At 37.1% G+C, this 22,405-nt stretch overlaps 1 protein-coding gene and 1 pseudogene across 2 annotated transcripts; one reads left to right on the top strand and one right to left on the bottom strand.

The window, feature by feature from the left end:
- The first annotated feature begins 1,947 nt into the window (after positions 1–1,947).
- LOC148862715 (protein DETOXIFICATION 29-like) lies at positions 1,948–13,629 on the top strand. The gene is made up of 10 exons (XM_088974251.1): positions 1,948–2,152; positions 2,236–2,293; positions 9,083–9,571; positions 9,667–10,208; positions 11,079–11,165; positions 12,266–12,322; positions 12,423–12,661; positions 12,774–12,892; positions 12,987–13,073; positions 13,163–13,629. Exons 3-10 carry the CDS (start codon positions 9,167–9,169, stop codon positions 13,229–13,231), a joined length of 1,605 nt encoding a protein of 534 aa, XP_088830377.1. The 5' UTR covers positions 1,948–2,152; positions 2,236–2,293; positions 9,083–9,166; the 3' UTR covers positions 13,232–13,629.
- Positions 13,630–19,180: 5,551 nt separating this feature from the next.
- On the bottom strand, positions 19,181–19,955 carry LOC148862714 (large ribosomal subunit protein uL15x pseudogene; annotated as a pseudogene). The gene has a single exon (XR_016108895.1). The product of XR_016108895.1 is annotated as a large ribosomal subunit protein uL15x pseudogene (transcript).
- Between the last annotated feature and the right edge of the window lie 2,450 nt (positions 19,956–22,405).

Raw genomic sequence — 22,405 nt, 5'->3', positions numbered from 1 at the left:
ACCCAAAACCGACCGGTTGTGACATGTACCCACAAGGCAGCATATATTGCCACACCACACATCATGCTGAAAAGCATTGACAGATCGATCTTCTCAATTTGTACCTGATAAAGGAGGTTGGGACAAGTGTTTTTCAATAATAGCGTTACCCATACGTGCGGTTGTATTCCAAACTAAGCCACAAAACTGAAAGTATGTATGGATCGTCGTTTGCTGCTGGCCGCTCATATCAACCGATTCTGTTGTTTTCACTTTCAGGGTGGCTTGAGAACGGCTTATCTGTTCATCGAGCAATTGATATCTCCGGTCACCCTTCATTCCTTACGCATTACACTACACAACCACCGGCCTTATTAGCATTATATTCAACGTAGACTGGCAGAGGGCAGGGGCAAATAAGGGAGTGTACATTTCCAAAAATAAAAAGATATATATGCAATATTGACCTCACAGGCCCGGAATTACTTCTATTTTGTCTGAATATATACTTGTTCCATGCAGATTTCTGATCATTCAAAATGACCACAACCCACACTCTATGCGTTAACGTCCATGGGTGAATTGGCATCAATTCCAATCTGGCAACCACCCCAATAGTATTTTGAGCTTAAAAATTCTGACTTCGGCTGATCAGTCATTCTCCCTTTTTTGTCCAGTCTGAAATCACTCTTAAAACTCTAACAATAATTGTACTTACTGCGAGGCCTACAATCAGATTCTGTTGGGAGAGTGACAGTTCAGCCTAGGTCAGAATTCGTAGGCACAAACCAATTCACGGTTAGTGCATAGAGTGGGGATAATTGATATTTTAAAATGTTGTAGATGTGCAGTGAAAGTCAGAATTCTACAATGGACCTATCCTTACTTATTTGGATTATATTCCTCTCTAATCTTTTTTTTTGGTAGCTATGTTCCTCTCTAATCTAATTATCTAAATGGTGAGTTATGAAAAATGGCTATGGAATATTTTAAACATAGACATGAGAAAGCTTATTTGAATTTTAATAAACTAATTATCAATTAATTAAATGAATAGAAAATAACTATAATAATTGATAATTAGTGTGTTACATATAGTTATTCTTTTCCTTTCTTCCACAATAATGGTGGATAGAGCTAGTAACTATAATTAGTTTGTTATAGTTATTCTTTTACTAGTTGGGAAGTTGTCCATGTCATCATTCCTTTCCCTTCTTCCATTCCTCTGATTTAACCTCAAACTCTCTCTCTCTCTTTTCTCGGATACCCCTTTCCAGTTCTATCGTGAGAAGGGTTGTAATCGGATCAGATGCAGTAAAGTTTTCACCTGATTCGATTACTGATAGTATACATCGGAATTCGATCTAAAATTCAATTGGATTCAATTTCGAATCTTAATAGATTCGGATCAAATTCAAATTTAATCGGATTCTGCATCAAATCTTTTATATTAATATATTTATATTGAAATATTTATTTATTTTTTAACTTTTATATATAATAAATTAATATAAATATAACACACTAAATTTATTATATATATAAGTTCACATATAATATATTATATAGAATATATTTTTATAATTTTAGATATAATGGTATAAAACTTATATATTAGAATTAATAAATATTATATCATAATCGGATTCGGATTTTAATCGAATTGAATGGGTCAAATCCAAACCCAATCCAATTATTAATCGTATGTAAATTGTAACATCCGAATCCAATCCAATTACATATATAAATCCGAGATCATCTCTTGAATTCAGATTGTGAGATTGGATCTCGAATTTTCACGCACCATTGAGAGCCCTACACACCATCATCCCTCTCCCTCCTTGCCATCCCCTACACGTTTCTAAAATAGAGTTCCCAGCCATTTAGGAACATAATTGACCGGGAAATTGGCAAAAGCATTGGCCCACGTAAATTATTGATACTAGGTTTCTATTTTTGTACGAGGATAGAATATGTTAGAATACGAATCAGTATATAGTGGATTAAACTTCTCTCCTTCTCTCCTTTATGTCTTTGGGGGTGGGTTAGAGACGTAAAACCAAGAAGGAAGCCAACGAGGAGATAGCGACGATAGCTTCAATGGTGGTGAAGCATAGTACAATTGGCCGGAGAGGAACTTCGTATATTCTTGTTGGCCTCAAAAATTCTATCTGTAAGATCAATAATATTTCCTTTTTTTTTTTACTTTCTTTGAATCTTTCTTTTGTTACTTGTTTTAACATGTTCTAAGTGCAGATAATTTTTGAGATTGAATCTGTATAGAAGACAGCAGCTTCTGCAATGCGATGCAAAGGTAGATTCTTGATTTATACTTTCACTTACATGTTTTTGTTACAAAATATTCAAATATAAGATTAAATTTATCAATTCTAAACAATCAAATGCTGGTTAGCACCCTAGATATGTTTCAGCAATGGTCAAAAGCCGACTTAAATGTACAGTTTTAATACGTTGTGAGAAATCCAGGGTTTTTTTTTGAAAATCCATATTAACATTACGGGTGAAGAAGATTATGAAAATGGGTAATACTACGTTTGAGGTGACCCTCTTTACAAAACCGATTAGTATGAAATGACCCTTTTTCAATACTTTTTTTATTTTGGCTTCAATTTTTCAAAACCATTTTATACCCATTTCTCAAAACCAAACCACGTGTAATAACATGTGCTACGCAGCCTTCAATCTCTTCTTCTTACAGTGTCCTTTAATCAAGCATATGATAGTTACTATGTAAGACACCTAAAGTTACCAAACAAATAAAATTAAGTAATTAAACTATGTTGACTAATTACCTAATTAAACAAAATTACTTAAATTTACCAAAACAAAACTAAGATGTTTTATATCTTGGCCAGTTCATGCTTTAACAAGATGTTTAATACCGTTTTAAATATGATTCTGACCCCATTGTCCAATTAGATTGTTATTCATTCTGTTTTTTGGAATAATAATAATAATAGCTGTGGGACGAATCATTATGTCCCATGCTAGTCATAAATGCTAAGCGAGAGTGAGAGGTTGCTGGTCATTTGTGTTTTATGGATGGAATAGGGTATTATCATTGGTCCCATAGCCATCAAAAGAAAAAGAAAGCTAATTCATTCTCTTTTTTTCTGTTAGAATTCTTCTTATGTAACATAGGGGGGTTGGGTTTATTTCCTTTTTCTTTTGTTTTGTTACATCATTCATCTACTATTCCTGAAAATAATTGGGGATGATTTGGTTGACCAGTGGTTCAACGATCATCAATCTTAAAAAGTGACAAAGCATGGCTTGCTGTCCTCATTGATCTTTATTGTCTCTCCTATTGTAGGAAAATTTTATTTAAACCTTTGCTTCACTGAAAACAAATTAAAACATGCTTATAATAATATGTAAATTTTCGGTGGTGATTTCCAATGTAAATTGTTTTTTTTTTTTTTTTATTGTTGTGATGACTTCCAAAAATATATTAAAATCATCGGTTTTAAAACAAATTAACTTGTTTCTTGTTTCCAAAATCAAAAGCAAAGACATGTTCTTGAATTTTTTGGTTTAAAGAATATATTTCCTGTTTATTTAATATCATGTTCTATAAATCATATAATATGTGTTGTTTAATATTTATGGTTTAAAGGATATATTTCCTGGTTATTTAATATCATGTTCCATAAATTATATAATGTCTGTTCTGGAATTTTTGGTTTAAAGAATATATATTTCCTGATTATTTAATATCATGTTCTATAAATCATATAATATTTGTTCTTGAATTTCTTATTTAAAGAATATATATTTTCTGATCATATAATATCATGTTCCACAATTCATATAATATATGTTCATGATTTCTGGTTTAAAGAATATATATATATATATATATATATATATATATATATATATTTCCTGATTATTTAATATCATGCTCCATAAAATCATATAATATGTGGACGATAAAGTTTTATATTTTTAAACCATCAGGGAGTATTGGCCAATGTGTATGGTCTTGTTTTTCCCTTTTATAAACCATACATCCTGTGAGTTGGTAAACTGTCCACTTGTTGACATGTGACCTCAATTCTTATGAATTAAGCGGCTAGGTTTTTTTTTTATTTATCATAAAATTTATCACACTATAGTAAAACCACAATAATAATAATAATAATAATAATAATAATAATAATAATAATAATAATAATAATAATAATAAATAAATAAATAAATAAATAAATAAATAAATAAAAAGTAGCAATAGCATTTCATAATCCCCCGGGAATTTGGGAGTGCTTATTTTCAAGCATTCATTGAAAAGAGCACTTATTTTAGATCAAGATCACACCAATAGGCACTTAGATGTTTGGAACATATGAATAAGTGCTTTCTCAGGAAATAAAGCTGTTTTTGATAATGTAAAATTTTAGGCTTTTTTTGAGCATTTTTGAGAAAATACTAATTACGTTTATGGTCCACATTGACCCCTCGCATAATGTGGACCATAATGAATATGGATCTGCCCCCCAGACATGCCCCCAAAAAATCCCACAAAACCTATGCGCGACACGTGCGGATTCTATTTCACGCCGTTTCCAGCACCTCCGTTAATTCTTTTCTCACCCAAAAGGGTTTCTTCTCTCACTCTACATCGAACTGAAACCCTTGGCGCCCAAAAGGGTTTCCAGCACCTCCGGTCGATTAGCTCAGACCTAATCGATTTGCTTGGCGTCCGAGTTGATCGTATTACCTCCACATCACTACCTCTTGCCCCTTTGGTTCATGCTTTACCTACACACTGGACGAGACCGCTTACAGGCTCCATTAAAATTCACTTTGAAAGCACCACTTGTTGGGGGGTTCTTCTCACTCACCTTAGCTTGTCTGAAGCTATCCAGTTTGCAATTTCTCTTGGTCTCTCCAATGCTACGTTTGAAGATGATGCAGAAATTATCGTAAAACTCTTGTTGGGGGATTCTTCTCACTCTCCTTGGAGCATTAATCTTAAGCTCATTTCTAGTTGCAGGTGTATTTTGTCGCATCACCCCAATTCCTTCTCAGTTACTTTTGTTCCAATTAAGATCTTACAATTGATTGTTGAATGAATTAGTGTGGGCATTTTCCCCCAAAAAAAATTCACCGCCTGGGCTTAAAAAACATATATATATATATATATATATATATATATATATATATATATATATATATATATATATATATATATATATATATATATATATATATATATATATTATTTTACTTCTTAAACAACATTAGTTGCATAACAAGGTTACGTCGTCGAAGTTTTCGTGGGAAGTAGTTAGAAACTCAAACACTTATTAATCGAAACCGGTTTTCTTTTATTTTACTTCTTAAACAGCATATATCTACTTACCTCCTGCCGGTATGGTCGTCGGCGTCGGCCAGCGGAACTCGACCGGAGGTACTGAAAACAGAGGTGCTGGAAATCCTTTTAGGCGCTAAGGATTTCAGTTCGAAGTAGAATGGGAGAAGAAACATTTTTGGGCGAGAGAGGAATTAACAGAGGTTCTGGAAATGGCATGAAATGGAGTCCGCACGCGTTGTGCTTAGTGCACGTATGCCACAACACGTGTCGCGCATAGATTTTGTGGGACGTTTTTGAGTGGCAAATCTGTTGGGGGCAGATGCGAACCCGGAGGAGATGAGCCATGTTTTTCTGATAACCAGGCATTCAAAACTTTGTGCCTTTCAATAAGAAGAAAAGCTTTCCACTTTATTCATTTTCCAACGTGCCACAATAATTGCTATGTCGCATGCTCAGAACGGAACAACACTCAACATAATTCAGATTCAGTCCTCGCACCCTGTTAACAGCCAGTTGCAGTTGTACGTTGGAAATATTTCTCACGAAAAAAATACAAATAAAAAGATGTTATTGATGAACGGCTCCAAAAGGCTGTAAGGACGGTTCTGTGAGGACTGAATCCATACTCCACTTTAACACACCCTTTCATGTCCACCTGTCAAGTCACTAATCAGTTTCTATGAGTTCAGATTTACAAATGCTTCCAATTCTCTTCCAACATATCATTACAGTCGCACATTGGGAATATCTCTCTTGAATGACAAGGGAGATGTTCCCAATATGTAGCTGCAGTGGCTTAATGGGACAGTGTTGAGAGCTTTCTATCGGTCGCAAATCCCTACGGTTTCATTACACAGAAGTGTAAAACAGCCGTACAACATCATCATCGTACTCACACAATCACGTGGATGTTCATGATGAGGATTAGACCTGTTCATGGGCCGGGTAGTTCGGCCCGGCCCAGCCCGCACCACAGTCGGGCTTGGTCATGTAAATAGGCCCGTGGACCTGACCTCAGGCCTAACATAGTAAGTCCGACTGTGTTTCGGACTGGGCTCGGGATTTGTCAAAGAAATCCGGCCCGATTCAGAATTATATATTTTATAAAATATATAATATGTATTTTATATATTTTATAAAATATATAATATGTATTTTATATATTATATAAAATATATATTTATAATTTAATATATACATTTTTTATTCTTTTCTTTATAATCTCTCTCTCTCTCTCTCTCTCTCTCTCTCTCTCTCTCTCTCTCTCTCTCTTTATTCAGTCGCTAACAGTATGGGCTAAGTTCGGGATTTTTATGAGGGTCGGGCTCGGGCCCAAGTTGTAGGCTCAATGGTTGGATTGGGCTCAGGCTTGGGTCTTAGAAAATTCTGTTAATCCAGAGTGAAAGCCTGGCCTAACCCGGCCCATGAACAAGTCTAACGAGGACCATAACCCATCGCCCATGGTTCTTGGCCCTTCTTGAACAAACAATAGCAATCTATGTATGTGGTTCTGTGGGCATTTATGGATACGTCGTTTATTTGTACTTTTTTACTTTAAACATTTATTTATACTTTTTAAATATAAATGTTTCATGCTTTTGTTGTTTGGTTGGGTTTCACTTTATATATTTTTTATTCCCTACCTCAAATGAATACCCATTAAAGTGTGTCAGATCAGCATTTGGTTTCAATAAACACTTGGGCATTGGGGGTAGAGGTGTCAATTGGATTGGATTTGGTCCAACCCGATCCAATCCAATGTGAGTCCACTTAGAAATGGACTAGACCCAATTCAGTCCAAATCTAATACAAACCAAATCGAATCTAATCCATTAAAATGTAAATGGATCCAATCCAAACCAAATAAAATATCAAAAATTATATAAATGCACTTTTGTAGAAGTGCTTTTGTAAAAGCACTTTTAGAAAAGTACTTTCATAGATTTTTATAAAGCATTATTTTCGTAAAAGTGTTTTCATAAAAGTACTTTTACATGTGTTTTTATAAAGTGCTTTCATAAAAGTACTTTTGTAAAAATGTTTCCATAAAAGTGCTTTCATAAAAGTGTTTTTATAAAAGTAATTCTATAGAAGTGCTTTTGTGAATAAAAGTACTTTTGTAAAAGTTTTTTTTGTAAAAGTGATTTCATAAAGTGCTTTCCTGTAAAAGAACTTTTAGAAAAATGCTTTTATAAAAATACTTTTGTAAAATTATTTCTATAAAAGTGCTTTTATAAAATAACTTTCATCAAAGTAATTTTATATTGGCTTTAATTTTGATTGATTTCAAATTGGGCAAGGGTTTTAGCCTAATACCAATTTATTTTGAATGGACACAATCCAATAGAATGTAGAAATATGATTAATTTATTTTGAATGGACACAATCCAATAGAGTGTAGAAATCTGATTTGATAAGGTTTAGATAACCAAAGCCATCAATTGACACTGTTAATTGGGAAAAACAAGAATTTATGTGATACGATGTTGCAGAGTTTTTTTAACAAACAAACACAGCATATGTTATTGGTGCCGTCACTGCCTTCGTCATTATAATTGTCCGTTATTGTCTGACACGCCTTCTCCATTGATCGGCACTTGAATATTTGCCTTTCTGAGATGTTAGATAAGATTTAATCAATGTGTGGTCTGCAGAGAGATGGATTGTATTGTTCCTAGCCATTACTGTTCTAGATTATATACTTACCAGTCAAATTAAAACAAGCTCTGGTGACCAGTGGACTCTATCAAGCATCCTTTCCATTTTAGACGATAACCGTCAATCCCCACCTAAAAAATTAGAGATGGAGAGAGTTAAGAGGGCTGTTAGTCAAACAAGAATTCAGAGAGAATTAATGGAAAAAAAAATATTGATTTATAAGAGATGTCTTTTTTTTAATAAAGTGGTTTTGAAATGAAACTAGAGTAATCCTACACGGCTGCCCTAGTTGGTTTTAAAATAATGCATGTGAATACTGATTAGATTTGGTTTCCTAATTAAAAAATGTTAAATGACACTGAAATTGATTGTGGAACAAGGTTTTATTTTTTCCTTTTAGGATTCCATAATTTTCTTATAAGGAGAAAAGGTTATCTTAAAATTTTATTGATCAACCATTGTTTAATAAAGGGAATACTTGGTCCATCTAAGTGTCTAACCCTAATCCGGACAATGAAACACACATCTTTTCTCTCTCCACCCTCACAAAAAAACAAGAAAACAAGGAACAGGTATCTCAAAAAATGAAAGGTAGACAGACTAAGATTATATACAAGACAAGGAAGATTCATATTGTCTTGCACATCTATTCCCTTCTCTAAGAGTGTGAGAAAATTTGAACTTCGTACAAGTGGTCGATTATGGGCAAGTTTAGATGCTCTCATATTTGATTTTTTTTTTCAAAAAAATAGAAAAATAAAAAAAAAAGTTTAAAATAATCACAAAGATCATAAAAGATTTTTGGCATCTAACAAAATCCAAGTCCCAATTTGAAATTCAGGCATTGCTACCTTAACAAATCTAGATTCAATTTTGAGGGATCCATAGGTGGAATCCATGTCTAGGGCTTGTAAATATAAGTCAAACCAAATACAACCATTTTTTATAAATGCATGCATTTTAGATTTAAATAAAAACCAATTTACTTTTAATCAATTTCATTTTTATAACTAAAATATTATCATGAATCGTTTCTGTTTATCTTGAAACGATTAACAACATTGTTACATATAAAGGTTACGTGGCCTCTTTTCATTGGAAATGCAGTAAGATGTGCAGAGTGAAGAGTACAGGAGATCCTGAGTCGTTGTCCACATCCAACGCTAGTAGCTTCAGCTTCCAGCTTAATAAATGAGCAAAGCTCCCTCCCTATCCGGCCGGGTACCCCCGTATCTCTGCGCGTCTTTGGAGTCCACCCGAGGAGTCATGGAGGATAATCGTCAGCCACTCCTGTCGAACCGGGATGAAGCGCCATATGAACTAGCCAAGCAGAGCAGAAATAGCTCCTTCGGTTCCTCGTTTACAGCGGAAGCGGGCGATATCGATCCTATAATCAATGCTGGAGACTTCTTTAGAGAGTTCGGGATCGAATCGAGGAAGCTCTGGTTTCTGGCAGGCCCAGCCATCTTCACATCTATTTGTCAGTACTCCCTCGGCGCTATAACACAGGTCTTCGCCGGTCAAGTGGGAACTCTCGACCTCGCAGCCGTCTCCGTCGAGAATTCCGTTATTGCCGGATTCTCCTTCGGTGTTATGGTACTGTACATCACTTCCGTGCTTATGATCTGAATCTCAGACTAACGCCTTCTTGCGTTAATATATACAATTTACTTATACATGTGTTGGAACAGTTGGGCATGGGGAGCGCGCTCGAGACTCTGTGCGGGCAGGCGTTCGGAGCAGGACAGCTCGATATGCTGGGGATCTACATGCAGAGATCGTGGGTCATACTTAATACGACGGCCATCGTATTATGCTTTCTTTACATATTCGCCGGTCCATTTTTGAAACTAATCGGCGAGCAGCATCAGATCGCTGAGGCGGCAGGGAGTTTCTCCGTATGGATGATTCCACAGCTCTTTGCCTATGCTATGAACTTTCCGATTGCCAAGTTCTTGCAGGCTCAGAGCAAGATGATGGTAATGGCGGTGATATCCGCGGTGGCATTAATCCTGCATACCTTCTTCAGCTGGCTATTGATGTTGAGGCTTGGATGGGGTCTGGTGGGGGCGGCTGTGGTTCTCAACGCGTCGTGGATTTTCATCGTGGTGGCTCAGCTGGTTTACATATTTAGCGGCACATGCGGCCGAGCTTGGTCTGGGTTCTCAATGAAGGCCTTTCAGAACCTATGGGGATTCGTTAGGTTATCTCTGGCATCGGCGGTGATGCTCTGGTAACTTTTTCTAATTACTCATTCTCACTCCTCACTAGTCACTACCGCCTCCACCTAACCATCGCTTCCTTGATTCACGTGTTACAACTCTCTGTCGCTGACTCATGCTAGGCTTTAAAATAAATAAATAATAATTAATGACTGATGATCCATCATGGTCCTGACTCATGCTAGTCTGCCCAAGAATCTTTGTTTCGGTCTCTGACTGAATGACACACAGCCTATTGTTTCACCTAAATAATTTAACTCGATGTACCTTCAATTATGATCCATTTAAGCTCAGTTTGGAAAGAGGCTTTCTACTTTACAAATTTGTTCTCCTTCCAAACTAAGCCTTGGGAAATGATTTTTTTTTTTCAAAATATCGACATTCCCTCTTTTGAGAGAATTGTAAATCAACGCATTAATGAAATTTTTGGCCTTTTGCCTATAAAAAATAATAATAAAACAATGATGGGGTCGGGCCTGTTTTATGATTTTATCTCCCCCACGATCTCTTCTCTTTATCTAAATAACAGTTGAAAATGTTGAACTTAAATGCTTATTGCTTTTTCTTTTAAGCAAGTTGTGCACTCCTAACTTCCAACTCCTTTGTTAAGTTAGTTGAATCACTGTATCCTTAAAAATATTAATATTTAATTATTTTATTAATTAAAAGATAAAGCAATAAATGCTACTTGAATCCAGCAAATTCGGCTATTATCAAATTGGTCCTAAGTGTAAGTATTGGACTCTGATGATCCATCATTCTAATCTCTACTCGAAGCTTTAAGAGAGCCCATTCGAAATTGTCAGAAACTTAATTATTAAGTTGGTGTTATGGTGTAACTCTTCTCATTTCAATCTTACTATGATATACGATGTGCGCAGCTTGGAGGTGTGGTATTTTATGGCTCTAATTCTTTTTGCTGGATATCTGAAGGACGCTGAAGTTTCGGTGGATGCCTTGTCAATATGGTAAGTTCTCTAAGTTTGTCACCTGGCCTTTTATCAAATCAAAAACAATGGTAGCTCATCTTATTTGTTTTATACACTTGATTGCCTCGTCGCGTCAGGGAGCCTGCCAGCATACAGGAAAAGCCAAACGGTGGATAAGACATTGAAAAAGAATCTTAGACTTCACGTGATAACATGACCCTATTTCCACCGGCCAGTGCTAGCCAGGGCAACAGGGCTTAGAAGAGCTGGACTGGTAATATAGCAAAATAATGAGAATCGGACCGGCCTAGAAATAATCACCTCTGGACTACGCAAGACCTGCCATCTAGAAAAACCGAAACTGACTTGGGATTTTGTCTCTGTCTCCGAGCGATTTCACTTTCACAGATGTTTTCATCTTCATTTTCAGGCTCAGATTGGAAAAAGTATAAATACAAATATACAAAAAAATACAATGCATACAAAATAGTACCAATTACAAAATACAAGGTTTTGTATTTTTGTTTGTATTTGTACTCCTTCCAAACTGAGCCCAAATGAATTATATATATAATAATAGATTTGCAATGTAGATACATGTTTTCTTGAATATCAGAGTAACAACCAAAAGGAAACAGAGCGGAACACATAAGTATTAAACTCCAAACTATTATACATTTTGGGTGGAAATCCAGTCTTGGGTTTGAAAAGAGACTGTCGGCAAATAAACTCACATCTGCAGAGCTTGCAGTACCCCCTCAACGGTGGATTTATTATAGGTTACAGATGAAAATGATAGTTGTTTTATGTTGCAGAAAAAACAAGGGAGCTGATGGCTTCCTTTTTGAAAAAAGAAACCTGAATAATTGAAAAATGTACAAGGTTTGCCAGGTGGGAACCCAGAAGAACAATTTCTAGCCAGAAAATGGCTTGCCAAGAAAAACAAAAACTAATCTCTGTTCTTTCAAAGTAGGATCTGTGGAGGTATTAGTGGGTCCTGATCATTTTAATCTAGAGTAGACTGTAGAGGGATGGGTTAAAGGACCCAGATTGGTAGTTGATAGCATAAACATATAGTAGCTTGGATTTGGATCAGTTGCTGGTTTATGCTGTATTGAATTATTTGATTGAATTTGCAGCATGAACATATTGGGATGGGCAGTTATGGTGGCTCTTGGATGCAATGCAGCCATAAGGTTCGTAACAGAAGCAGAGTCGCTCTCGATCTGTTCATCTCTATATACAAATTGAACGGTAATTATCCCTGATTACTTTGTGCATCTTAAAAAAATACAGTGTGAGAATCTCGAATGAACTGGGAGCTGGGCACCCAAGGATTGCGAAGTTTTCAGTCGTCGTGGTTGTGATCACTTCATGCTTGATCGGCCTCCTACTCTCTATCATTCTAATCTCTACTCGAAAGCAATTCCCAGTAATATTTTCAAGCAGTTTGGATGTGAGAAAGCTTGTTTCTGAGCTCACCCCATTGCTTGCCATCTCCATCATCATCAACAATGTCCAACCAGTCCTCTCCGGTACGCACCCATCCAACTATTCCCAATTCTCAGTCTAGGGGAATTCATGATCTATCCCTTTCTTTTATTTGTTATTTTCATTCGGTTCCTCTGATCCGAAGCTATTTTGCAGGGGTGGCCATTGGAGCCGGATGGCAAGCTCTTGTAGCTTATGTCAACATAAGCTGCTACTATTTATTTGGAATTCCTTTGGGGCTCGTACTGGGTTATAAGCTCGACATGGGCGTCACGGTAAACAACTAATCAAACACTATCAACTACACAGCATGGCATGTGTTTGGATGAATCTCTCTGATAATTAACTCCCTCTTTTCTGATTTCTCAGGGGATTTGGTATGGAATGCTATCTGGGACCATCTTGCAAACCGCCGTCCTCTTCTGGATGACTTACAGAACTAACTGGAATAAAGAGGTAACTAACCGACCAGACGACTACTTCAATGGCAAATAGGTTTTATAAAATGGGTCTGATCTTTGAGTGGTTGGTATGCTGTTTTGAAGGCTTCCATTGCCGGGGACAGGATTAAACAATGGGGAGGAGACGATGGTGACAAAGACGAGGAGCATTGAGAAATAATAATAAATCGGGGAGTGTGGAAGTATCAAATTCCTACGTCCTCTCTGTTTTTTGGGATGAAATTGTTTCTGCGAAAAGAGAGCGGGTTTTTCGAAATTCAAAATGTTGAACACCAAATCGATATGGAAAAATCGATTATTCTGTAAAGTGTAAACAACATCTCCACTGTATTATCATCAAGGTTTATTCTACAGAGTGATGCAGTCCTGGTTCAGGAGGCATGCTTCACAATCACAGAAAAAGTGCTGATGAATGCACGCAAGGTAGCAAGAACGGCAACCTATCCGGAGAAGATTATTTAATATTTCATGTAATATTATTTATTTTTATTCAAAGTTCTAGTACGCATAATCATCAAAATTAAATGCAACGAGATCGGTTTTTGAAGCAACCTATTGAATAAAATATTGTGATGACGATGATGATAACCAACTCGGGTGATCGCATCAACTTAGGTGCGGATCCCATGTATTTTATTCTATTACTGGTCTCATGATTCCACAGTTCATTCAGCTAATCCGAATTAGCCGTTAGTAAGGATGATCATTTGCCCGCGCCCCCGGTCCATGGCCAACCTTAGAATCCACACGTGCAAGCTTAAAGCTCGCACGCGAAGATATTCCATTTAGCCAACTAAGGGAGCTCGTCTGTACTCCTTTTGTTTTTTTGTATATATATAGATATATAGATATGCATAATATGCATGGGTTTGGGCCGTCCTGAAATAATCACCTCTATTTTTCTTTTTGGAGAAACAAAAAAAAATTGTGCTTCTGAAATTACGAATGCGCCCACATCATATCTCAATCGTGTATTGAAAACATTTCCCAGAGATGATCCCGTCATCGTGATATTTTCCTCATGTTTTACATCAAGTGGACTCTCCCGTCCAAAATGAGACCTGATGAGCTACAATCCATATGTTATAACGCAGGCTGCACTTCCATTGGAGTTGTAACACGCAGATGGTTTCAAGTGACGTATCAAAAAGTAATGCAACTCCCGTTACTTATTTTCTTAACATTTTTTCAATCAAAAGAATGAAAGAAAAACTTTAAACTTATCCGTTAAGCTTTGTCGTCGACGAGTTGTTCCAACTTGACAAAAGTACAAGTGAATTATTATGTATCCTAATAAAGAAACTTATACAGTATTAAACAGACTATATTAGTTAATGTAAGGCCAACTTTGACAAAAGAAATACAAATTCACACTGTATTAATCAGACCATATTACTCAATGTAAAGCCAAAGTTAAAAAAAAAGTTATCATATCAATTCTATGCAAGGTTTTAAACTGAACCAAACAACGAATCGGTCAGAACTCCGGTTCTTGGGTTGAATGGTCTAATCATTCAAATCGAATGGATGATTCATTCTGATAAAAAATAAACAACAGTCAAAATCGTTTTGAACGGTTCGAATGCCCGGGTTAATGGTTTTTGACAAAATAACAGTTCTGAGGTAAAACAGAACCGGTTCCCAATTTTCCAATTTGAGTACCTGATCCAGTCCAATTTTGAAAACCATGATTCTATGTAACCTTATAATTCATTCATAATTTTAGGCTTAGACATGTAGAAATAAAAATGGGCTCAAGTGTATTCACACGAAGAAGCTTAACGTCCATTTGGTTCATAGATTGAATTGGTTTCAGAATGGTCTAATCCTATGGTTTGTTAGGTTTAGATAGGAATTGGAATCAACTAGGATGGGATTTCATTCCCAAGGGAGGAGGGAAATGGCTATTCCCTTAGAAGAAAATGAGAAAGGGTTGACAATTAAAAACTGACCCAAAAATAAAACCATTCTGGTCACTGATTTTCGAAATGACAGTTTAACTGTCCAATTCAAATGAATGGCCCTTTTTAACATAAAAGTTTAAATTTTTTTAAAATAAATAATAAAATAAAAATAGTCAAAAATCGTTGAACGGGTTGACGATTTGATTGCCCAAGTCGATAGATAATTGACTGATTCAAAGGTTTTTGGCTAGGAACTAGGTTTGAGGTAAAATAAAATCGCCCTGCATGGTTCTCGAGCTTAACGGTCTAATCGTCTAAATCAACAACGGTTCAAAAACCATGAATAACTCAAAGCTTTTCTTTTATTTTTTTAGGTTAAAAAATGTAAAAAAAAAAGTAACAAAAGTTAACACTCCTTGTCTTCTACTTTTTATATACGCCACTTAAACCATCTATGTATTACAACGCGGATGGAATTGCAGCCCACATTGTAACATGTGGATGTGTAACCCAGCTGAACTCGGTTGGAGGAGCCTCCAACTCCTATCAGTTTTCACTATTGGTTAGGCGTTAGTATTTAATGGTGTTTGTCTGAAAAGTGGCACCAATGCCAATATGGTCATTTCTCCTAAAACGCCGTTTGATTAAATCATTTATTAAAGAAATGTTTGTCTGATTTGTATGTGAGCCATAAGTTGGGGAAAGCTTACTTTTTAAAGTTTCCTTCATGTTAGCTTACTTTTTGAAGTTTCCTCCCAACATGAAGAAATTTTTTTCACCATTCAGAAAATAACCAAATAGGTCCTTTATTAGAAACAATATGGGTTTTCTCTATTGTCGCATTCTATTGTTTCCAATAAAGACAGACCTACGTATGTAGTTTGTTCCTTGTGTATTCTCAACTCTCAAGACAACTCTTTGCCGATATTAGTAATTGTAATTTGGGCTTAGTGCCATTTTGGTACCTATGCCATTTTGGAGCATGCCAATCCAATACCTACCCTCAATCAGTCGTCAATCAACCATTAAATGACATTTGAAAAGATACAAATGCCCTTACAACGTATTAATAAAAAATTTTCCCTTTTTACTTAAAAGGATAAATGGACTGCAATCTACCTCAGAAATTTGAATTGCAGCCCCTCTTAGTTTACTAGTAGCTCCCCCTATAAACAGTATCCTTCTTCTATTGTGAACCCTTTGTATATCTTTTGTCGGCAATGTTTATTTGTTATTTCTAAAATATCATTAAGAGTTTCTTGTAACACTTCTAAATATAAAATCCTCCCATGCTGATATTATTTTATTTTGAAAATAAAGCCAAAGGTAATGTTGAAAATAAAAAAACCATAATTAAAGAAGAAAACAAAGGAAAATGACAAAAATAAAAATAAAATAGATAATAATAGAAAAAAATATTCTTATTGCATATTTTATTTTTATTTTCAGTTTTAATTTACTATTTGTCATTTGTTGTTACTGTTTTTTTTATGCTATTTTGATCAAACGGAAATGAGGGCCAAAATGTCATTTTACACTTCTATCTAAAAGAACGAACAATAAGCAAGGAGATTACAAAATAGAGGGATCTTAGTAATACACAAAAAATAGGAATAGGTCTTCGAGCAAAAATAATGATTAAACAATGGAGAGGAGACGATGATGGCCAAGACGAGAAGAGGAGCATTGAGAAATAAAAAATCGGAGAGTCTGGATATGATAAGTGACCAATCAGGTGATATTCGGAATGCTTTGATTGGTCATAGATTTTCCCTTATAAGAATATCATACCATTCATATAGATAAGGACATCGACCAATAGATCAACCTCATGGCCAGACCATTTGGCCGATTCCCGATTATCCAGTGCCCTTTCAGATTATATGACCTTTAGGCTCCAAAAAAAACATTTAGCATGCATTTCTACCTACGAAATATTTCGATACATTTCTTAAAAATATAAAGTATCTAACGGTACACATGGCAAAAGTTATAACCAAGCCCACACAGGATTTCTGCTGGCAAACCACTGAAGCTCTACTCGGGCCTCGCACAAATTCCTCGCATGACAAGGCAAGCAATCCATCCCTACAATGCCTTAGTCGAGGGTCAAAACGTTCCATCCTTACAATGATTCCACTCCTAAATCGAATTCAAATCAGCCCCTCACAACATCAAACAGAACATCCCCGTTTTGTCTTGTAAATATCTCCTGATGATGATATCATCATTTTTTATTTCATCATTGAGAGATATTCTTAATACACGGCGGAGATGTGTTGTAAAACGTTGTGGGGGGCTGATTTGCTCTCTCCTAAACCAAACAGAATACTCTTAGAGCTGAAGTGTAAGAAACCAAGTCATAGAGGTACAGAGGCATCGCATACTGCATATCTTTTTTTGTGCAAGCAAAATCCAACATAAATTTTGGGAGTTCCGCTTCAGTCCAGGCGCGCTGTGTTCAGGCAATCTAAGGACGCGCCACGTGTCTCCGGATCGTGCAAAGGGCCAAATCATGTAAGAAGTTAAGTAAAACACGAGTTTTGCTCCTCACCACTCCTCTCCTGTGACAAATCTCACGCTCTCTCCCCATCCACCCGGTAGCGACAGTAAAATCACCACCCCAACGACAAACAATCATCACGGGTGGAAGGATTTCAGCAATTTACATGAAATTTAGCATCGTCAACCTTAAGTTGAGAAGGCTTCAGATCATCTTATATGCCGCAAAAAAAAAAAAGATTTTGTGATTTTGAAACTTGAGTTCTGTTTTGATAATCGTGCCACTTCCCAAAGCTCAGTTCTCGACGGAGTTTCAATTCATCGGCTCACCAAAAGTATTATTTGACTAAAGTTTGAGGATATCAGTAGAACTGCCGTATTATTTCGATAATCGTGCTACTTCCCTCTCTCGTCCACATCGCCATGGCTCTCGACATTGAGTACCTCCCTGGCTCCATCGCCGCCGTTCACTCTATCCTGCAGCATTCCCTGTCCCAAGAACATTTTCTTCCATTTTCTCGTGTCGGAGTCGGAGACCAATCTCGAAACCCTAGTTCGTTCTACGTTCTCGTAGTTGAAATTCAAAGCTTATTTCTTCAATCCGGAGATTGTTAGGAACCTGATCTCCACTTCGGTGAGGCAAGCCCTGGAGCAGCCCTTGAATTACGCTAGGAATTTATCTCGCGGACATTCTCGAGCCCTGCGTTCGCCAGGTTATATATTTGGATTCTGATCTTGTGGTGGTAGACGATGTTTCGAAACTATGGACGACCTGCCTCAAGTTTAGAACAGTAGGGGCGCCAGAGTACTGCCACGCCAACTTCACCAAGTACTTCAGGGAGAGTTTTTGGTCGGACAGGCGGTTTTCCGGCACGTTCACAGACAGGCATTTGATTTGCTTATATAATTGGATCAAATATGAAACATGGATTCAGTCCTACCCAATCCGAATAACATCCGAACTTATGTGCTTATATCAACATATTGCATCTTTTTATTGAAATTGGTTTCAATGTTGTTACCATTACTACAATACCATAGATTCAAGTCTCATGAAAGCGCTTTTGAATTTGATTAGGTAGGACAGAAGCTGTTTGGCACCATTGCTATAACTAAAATACCATAGGTTCAAGTTTCATGAAAGCGCTTTTGAATTTGATTAGGTAGGACAGAAACTGTTTGGCACCGTTGCTATAACCTTCAAAGCTTTTTCTTTGGGTGTGAAATTAATGCAGAAGCAAACTTCCAGCAAAACACACAATAAGCTTTCTAAGTTTCTGTGTAGCTTATAATACCAAGAAGGGAAAGGCATGCCCAGTGGTCTTATACAACCCTTACACTATAATATCCAAGCAAACAGCAAGAACAACTCAGAGAGGAAACTAGTACTAAGAACAAATATTGAGAATATTGACACATGAATCAGCACTCATCAATGAAATAAAATCAAGCTTATAAATACTGTTTTTCTATAAAACGGAAACAGCAGATATGCTTGTATAGCACATTTAACTTTGCGAAATACAAACACTTGCATACTTTGATTTCAGGTCAACATTTGTTAGCACGTCATAATGGGATAACGTTTAGAGGTTTTCATTTCGAAATCCAAGCCTAATTCACACAAATACTAACCGTTTTTATCATTACCGAGTAAGTTGTCGCAAACAAATTAAAAAATTCAGACCAACTGATATGAACAAAATCCATTTAGCCTAGCAAGAAATAATAAGCACTGTAAGACCATAGCATACATCAAATAAAGACTCAACCAAAAATCATGAAAAAGTTCCCATGTATAGATCACCAGACAGACTAATGAAGACAACCAAGTACTCAATTGATACTCTGAGTCATTTCACTTAAATTTTAATATTAATATCCAAAATTTAAACCCTAATAAAAGGAGAAAAAGGCAAAAAAAAAGAGTAGCGGTTTCGGTCACCATACATTAGTAAATCTAAGCGGTGAGTACGACGGCACCACCGGCCTCCTTGATCTTCTTCTCCGCAATCTTGGATACGAGCTTCGTCTTCACGACGATGGGCTGAGATGGAGGTAGGACACCCTTGCCCAGCACCTTGAAGTAACCGAACTGGGTAACATCGACGAGGGGAACGTTATCGGCGGAGGCCTTATCCTTGATATTTCGAGGGATCATAGACCAGAGTTTGTCGATGTTGACAATGGGGCAATAGAACTTGTTGCGAAGCTTATGGAAGTAACGCATACCCACTTTACCGAAGTAACCAGGATGATATTTGTCGAAGAGGATCCGGTGGTGATGCATGCCTCCGGCGTTACCACGACCTCCCGGGTGCTTCCGGTGCTTCCCGATTCGGCCGTGCCCGGCGCTGACGTGCCCTCTCTTCTTCCTGTTCTTCTTGAAGCGGGTCGTCATTTCTCTCTCGCTCCAGAGCGGCGGCCAGGGAAGAATTGGGGTTTTACATGATCTTATAGTTTGGTTTGTTTACCCATTTTGCCCTTAATTCCTTTCTTATTTTACATAACTACGAAAAAGCCCTAATTGTCGAGTTCACGTTTGCACCTCACATGCACATCTCAGTGTGCACCTGAGATGTTCTCAATACACGGCTGGGATGTATTATAGGGCATCCGTTGACAATGGGGTGTGATATTCACAGAGCGCTCCTCAAATCAACCTCACAGCCACAATTTGTCATATGTTGGGAGCATCTCCCAATGAATAATATATACAAGTGCAGTAGATGTTTCTGATGTGCGACCATGACATTCTGTGTGATGAATGTGAGGAGCAGATCCAAATTTACTTGTGGGGATTGTTTTATGGGGCTCGGATATGTTACCTATTACTTGTTATAGCATCCCTACTTTAATTACATCTACACATCGAGAATATCTCCCTTGTCATTTTATGGGGAGATATTCCCAATACCTGGTGATGGTGTTCTGTGGGTATAGATGTGGGAATAAGTTGTGGGTAGCAGATCTGGAATGTGTTCTGTGGGGTGCTAATGTGATCTCTTAATTGTCATCCACAAGGAAAAATTTTGCTTAAGGTCGCATTTGTTTTCGATGTAAATAAGAACTAAGGTAAACTTTACACTCTGGTTCAAATTTAGCTACATTTGTTTTAGGTGTTGTTTTACACCGTAAATTAATGTAAAACTTCACTTAGGGTAGGCTTTACATCGAGAGTCGTTGGAAAGTTCCCATCGATAAAATCGATGAAAATCTCCATTGTCTTTGGTGTAAAACTCTGCAACGGTCAAATAGCCTTTGCTTCGTCATTATCCTTTTCAGCAACCATTTTACTAGAGAATGGTATCATTCGAAGAGGACATTATTCAAAGCACTAATCCATTTGACCTATGTTGTTCATTACTATCAACCCTGTACCCACACTACAAAGAAACGATATGAACAATATCCATAAATCCAAGGTCTCGATCACTTATAGGATCAAGTGTTCTCCTATCATAGGGGGCAACAAACTCATCTCCACTTCCCCCATCTTCACATGCGGCTTTTGCTGCTATGTCATTGGTGTGATTCCATGAATCAACAACAAATCCTTGATTTGATGTTCAAGATTTTTGGATCTCGACTTCAATCTCCAGTTCCACAATGCAAAGTACAACGGGATAACCAAGCATGCAATTAGCAGGATGAGAAGCATGATGGAAAAAGCGACAAAAAGAAGACTACCATGGATTCTGGTGACGTTAAAGGCCAAGAGATAAACAACTATAATGATGGTGATGACTTTGAAGATATTGAAATAATGATCTTCTTTCTCTTGGGCGGAGCCAGAGGACAGTGGGACCTCACAGAGAAAGAGGATGTCGGTGAATTAGACTAAGGCAGAGAATATAAAGAGAGAGAGAGGGAGAGAGAGAGAGGGAGAGAAAGAGAGAGTTGTTCCCGAGTTCATATTTTTCAAAGAAGAAATTATCTAGCAATGACACGTTAATCTTTGGCATGGCGTTGCTGGGATAGGGAGAGTTCCAGAGCATAAACAGAGTAGAAGCTTTTTACTTTACACTATGATGGCCAAACATCATCATCATAAAAATTTAAATCCACCTCGTTCTATTTTCCATCGACCACTGAACCGGCGCCAACTTTTTCGTCGGTGTATAACTGAATTTACATTTGAAACAAACACAGCCTAATTTGATAAAAATATCAAGGGAAATGACTATTTAACATACCTAGAATACCCTCAATAAGAAACACCTAATATGAGGGCCCTGAACCTTAAAGATCACCCCTATTGATATTGCCTGCTTGTCACAAGTGAACACTTTGCCACGCCATCAAGCACCATCACCACGCCCACAACATGCCATCCGAGTGTCCAAGTGTGTGTCTTGGGTGGGACATTACATGTATCTTGTATGGGGGAATGCCAATGGAAATCTTGTAGTTTCGTAGTATAGTTATTCACCATTTTCACGTTTCTTATTGTCATTCCCCCAAAAATTTTAACATACTCTTTGAGGGGAGGTAGGTAGTCGAGTGAATCAGTAGCGTGTAAAGGTTAAGCACGAGATCCCCTTGACACTAAACTATGTGCTTGTGCTTGCTACCAATTTATGCAATACAAAGTGTCTTTTGACTAATTTGTGTGCCTTCTTGTTGCCTTTTCTTGTGTTTTTGCTTGTTGCTTAGACTTACTCAACACAATCGAGTGCCACACGGGGCCTGAACGTCTAGCCTCGTGATAGTTGGTATCAGAGTAGGAGCTCCTACACGCACATTAGACCATGTCCACTGCCATTCACTCAGCACAATAAAGAGCAACCGCGACATTGCCGATGACATACTACACGGGCTGCACCAAGCCCATGACACCAATGAGGCTCCACTCAACGAACCTGCCAAGACAAAAGCACCGAAGGGCCGCACAACTAAAGCTAGCAAGCGTGACAAATCG

Source organism: Nelumbo lutea, chromosome 3 (genome assembly GCF_056320005.1).
Source record: "Nelumbo lutea isolate HS-2025 chromosome 3, American lotus-T2T, whole genome shotgun sequence".
In the NCBI taxonomy this organism is placed as follows: Eukaryota; Viridiplantae; Streptophyta; class Magnoliopsida; order Proteales; family Nelumbonaceae; genus Nelumbo; species Nelumbo lutea.
Note: the sequence above shows the minus strand (reverse complement) of the source record. Positions and strands in the feature narration are given on the sequence as shown.

Excerpts from the sequence above, each read along its gene's own strand:
- LOC148862715 (XM_088974251.1), top strand. The coding sequence starts at position 9,167 with ATGAGCAAAGCTCCCTCCCTATCCGGCCGGGTACCCCCGTATCTCTGC. Across the intron at positions 9,572-9,666 it reads GATTCTCCTTCGGTGTTATG|TTGGGCATGGGGAGCGCGCT; the intron begins GTACTGTACATC and ends GTGTTGGAACAG. Across the intron at positions 11,166-12,265 it reads GTGGATGCCTTGTCAATATG|CATGAACATATTGGGATGGG; the intron begins GTAAGTTCTCTA and ends TTGAATTTGCAG.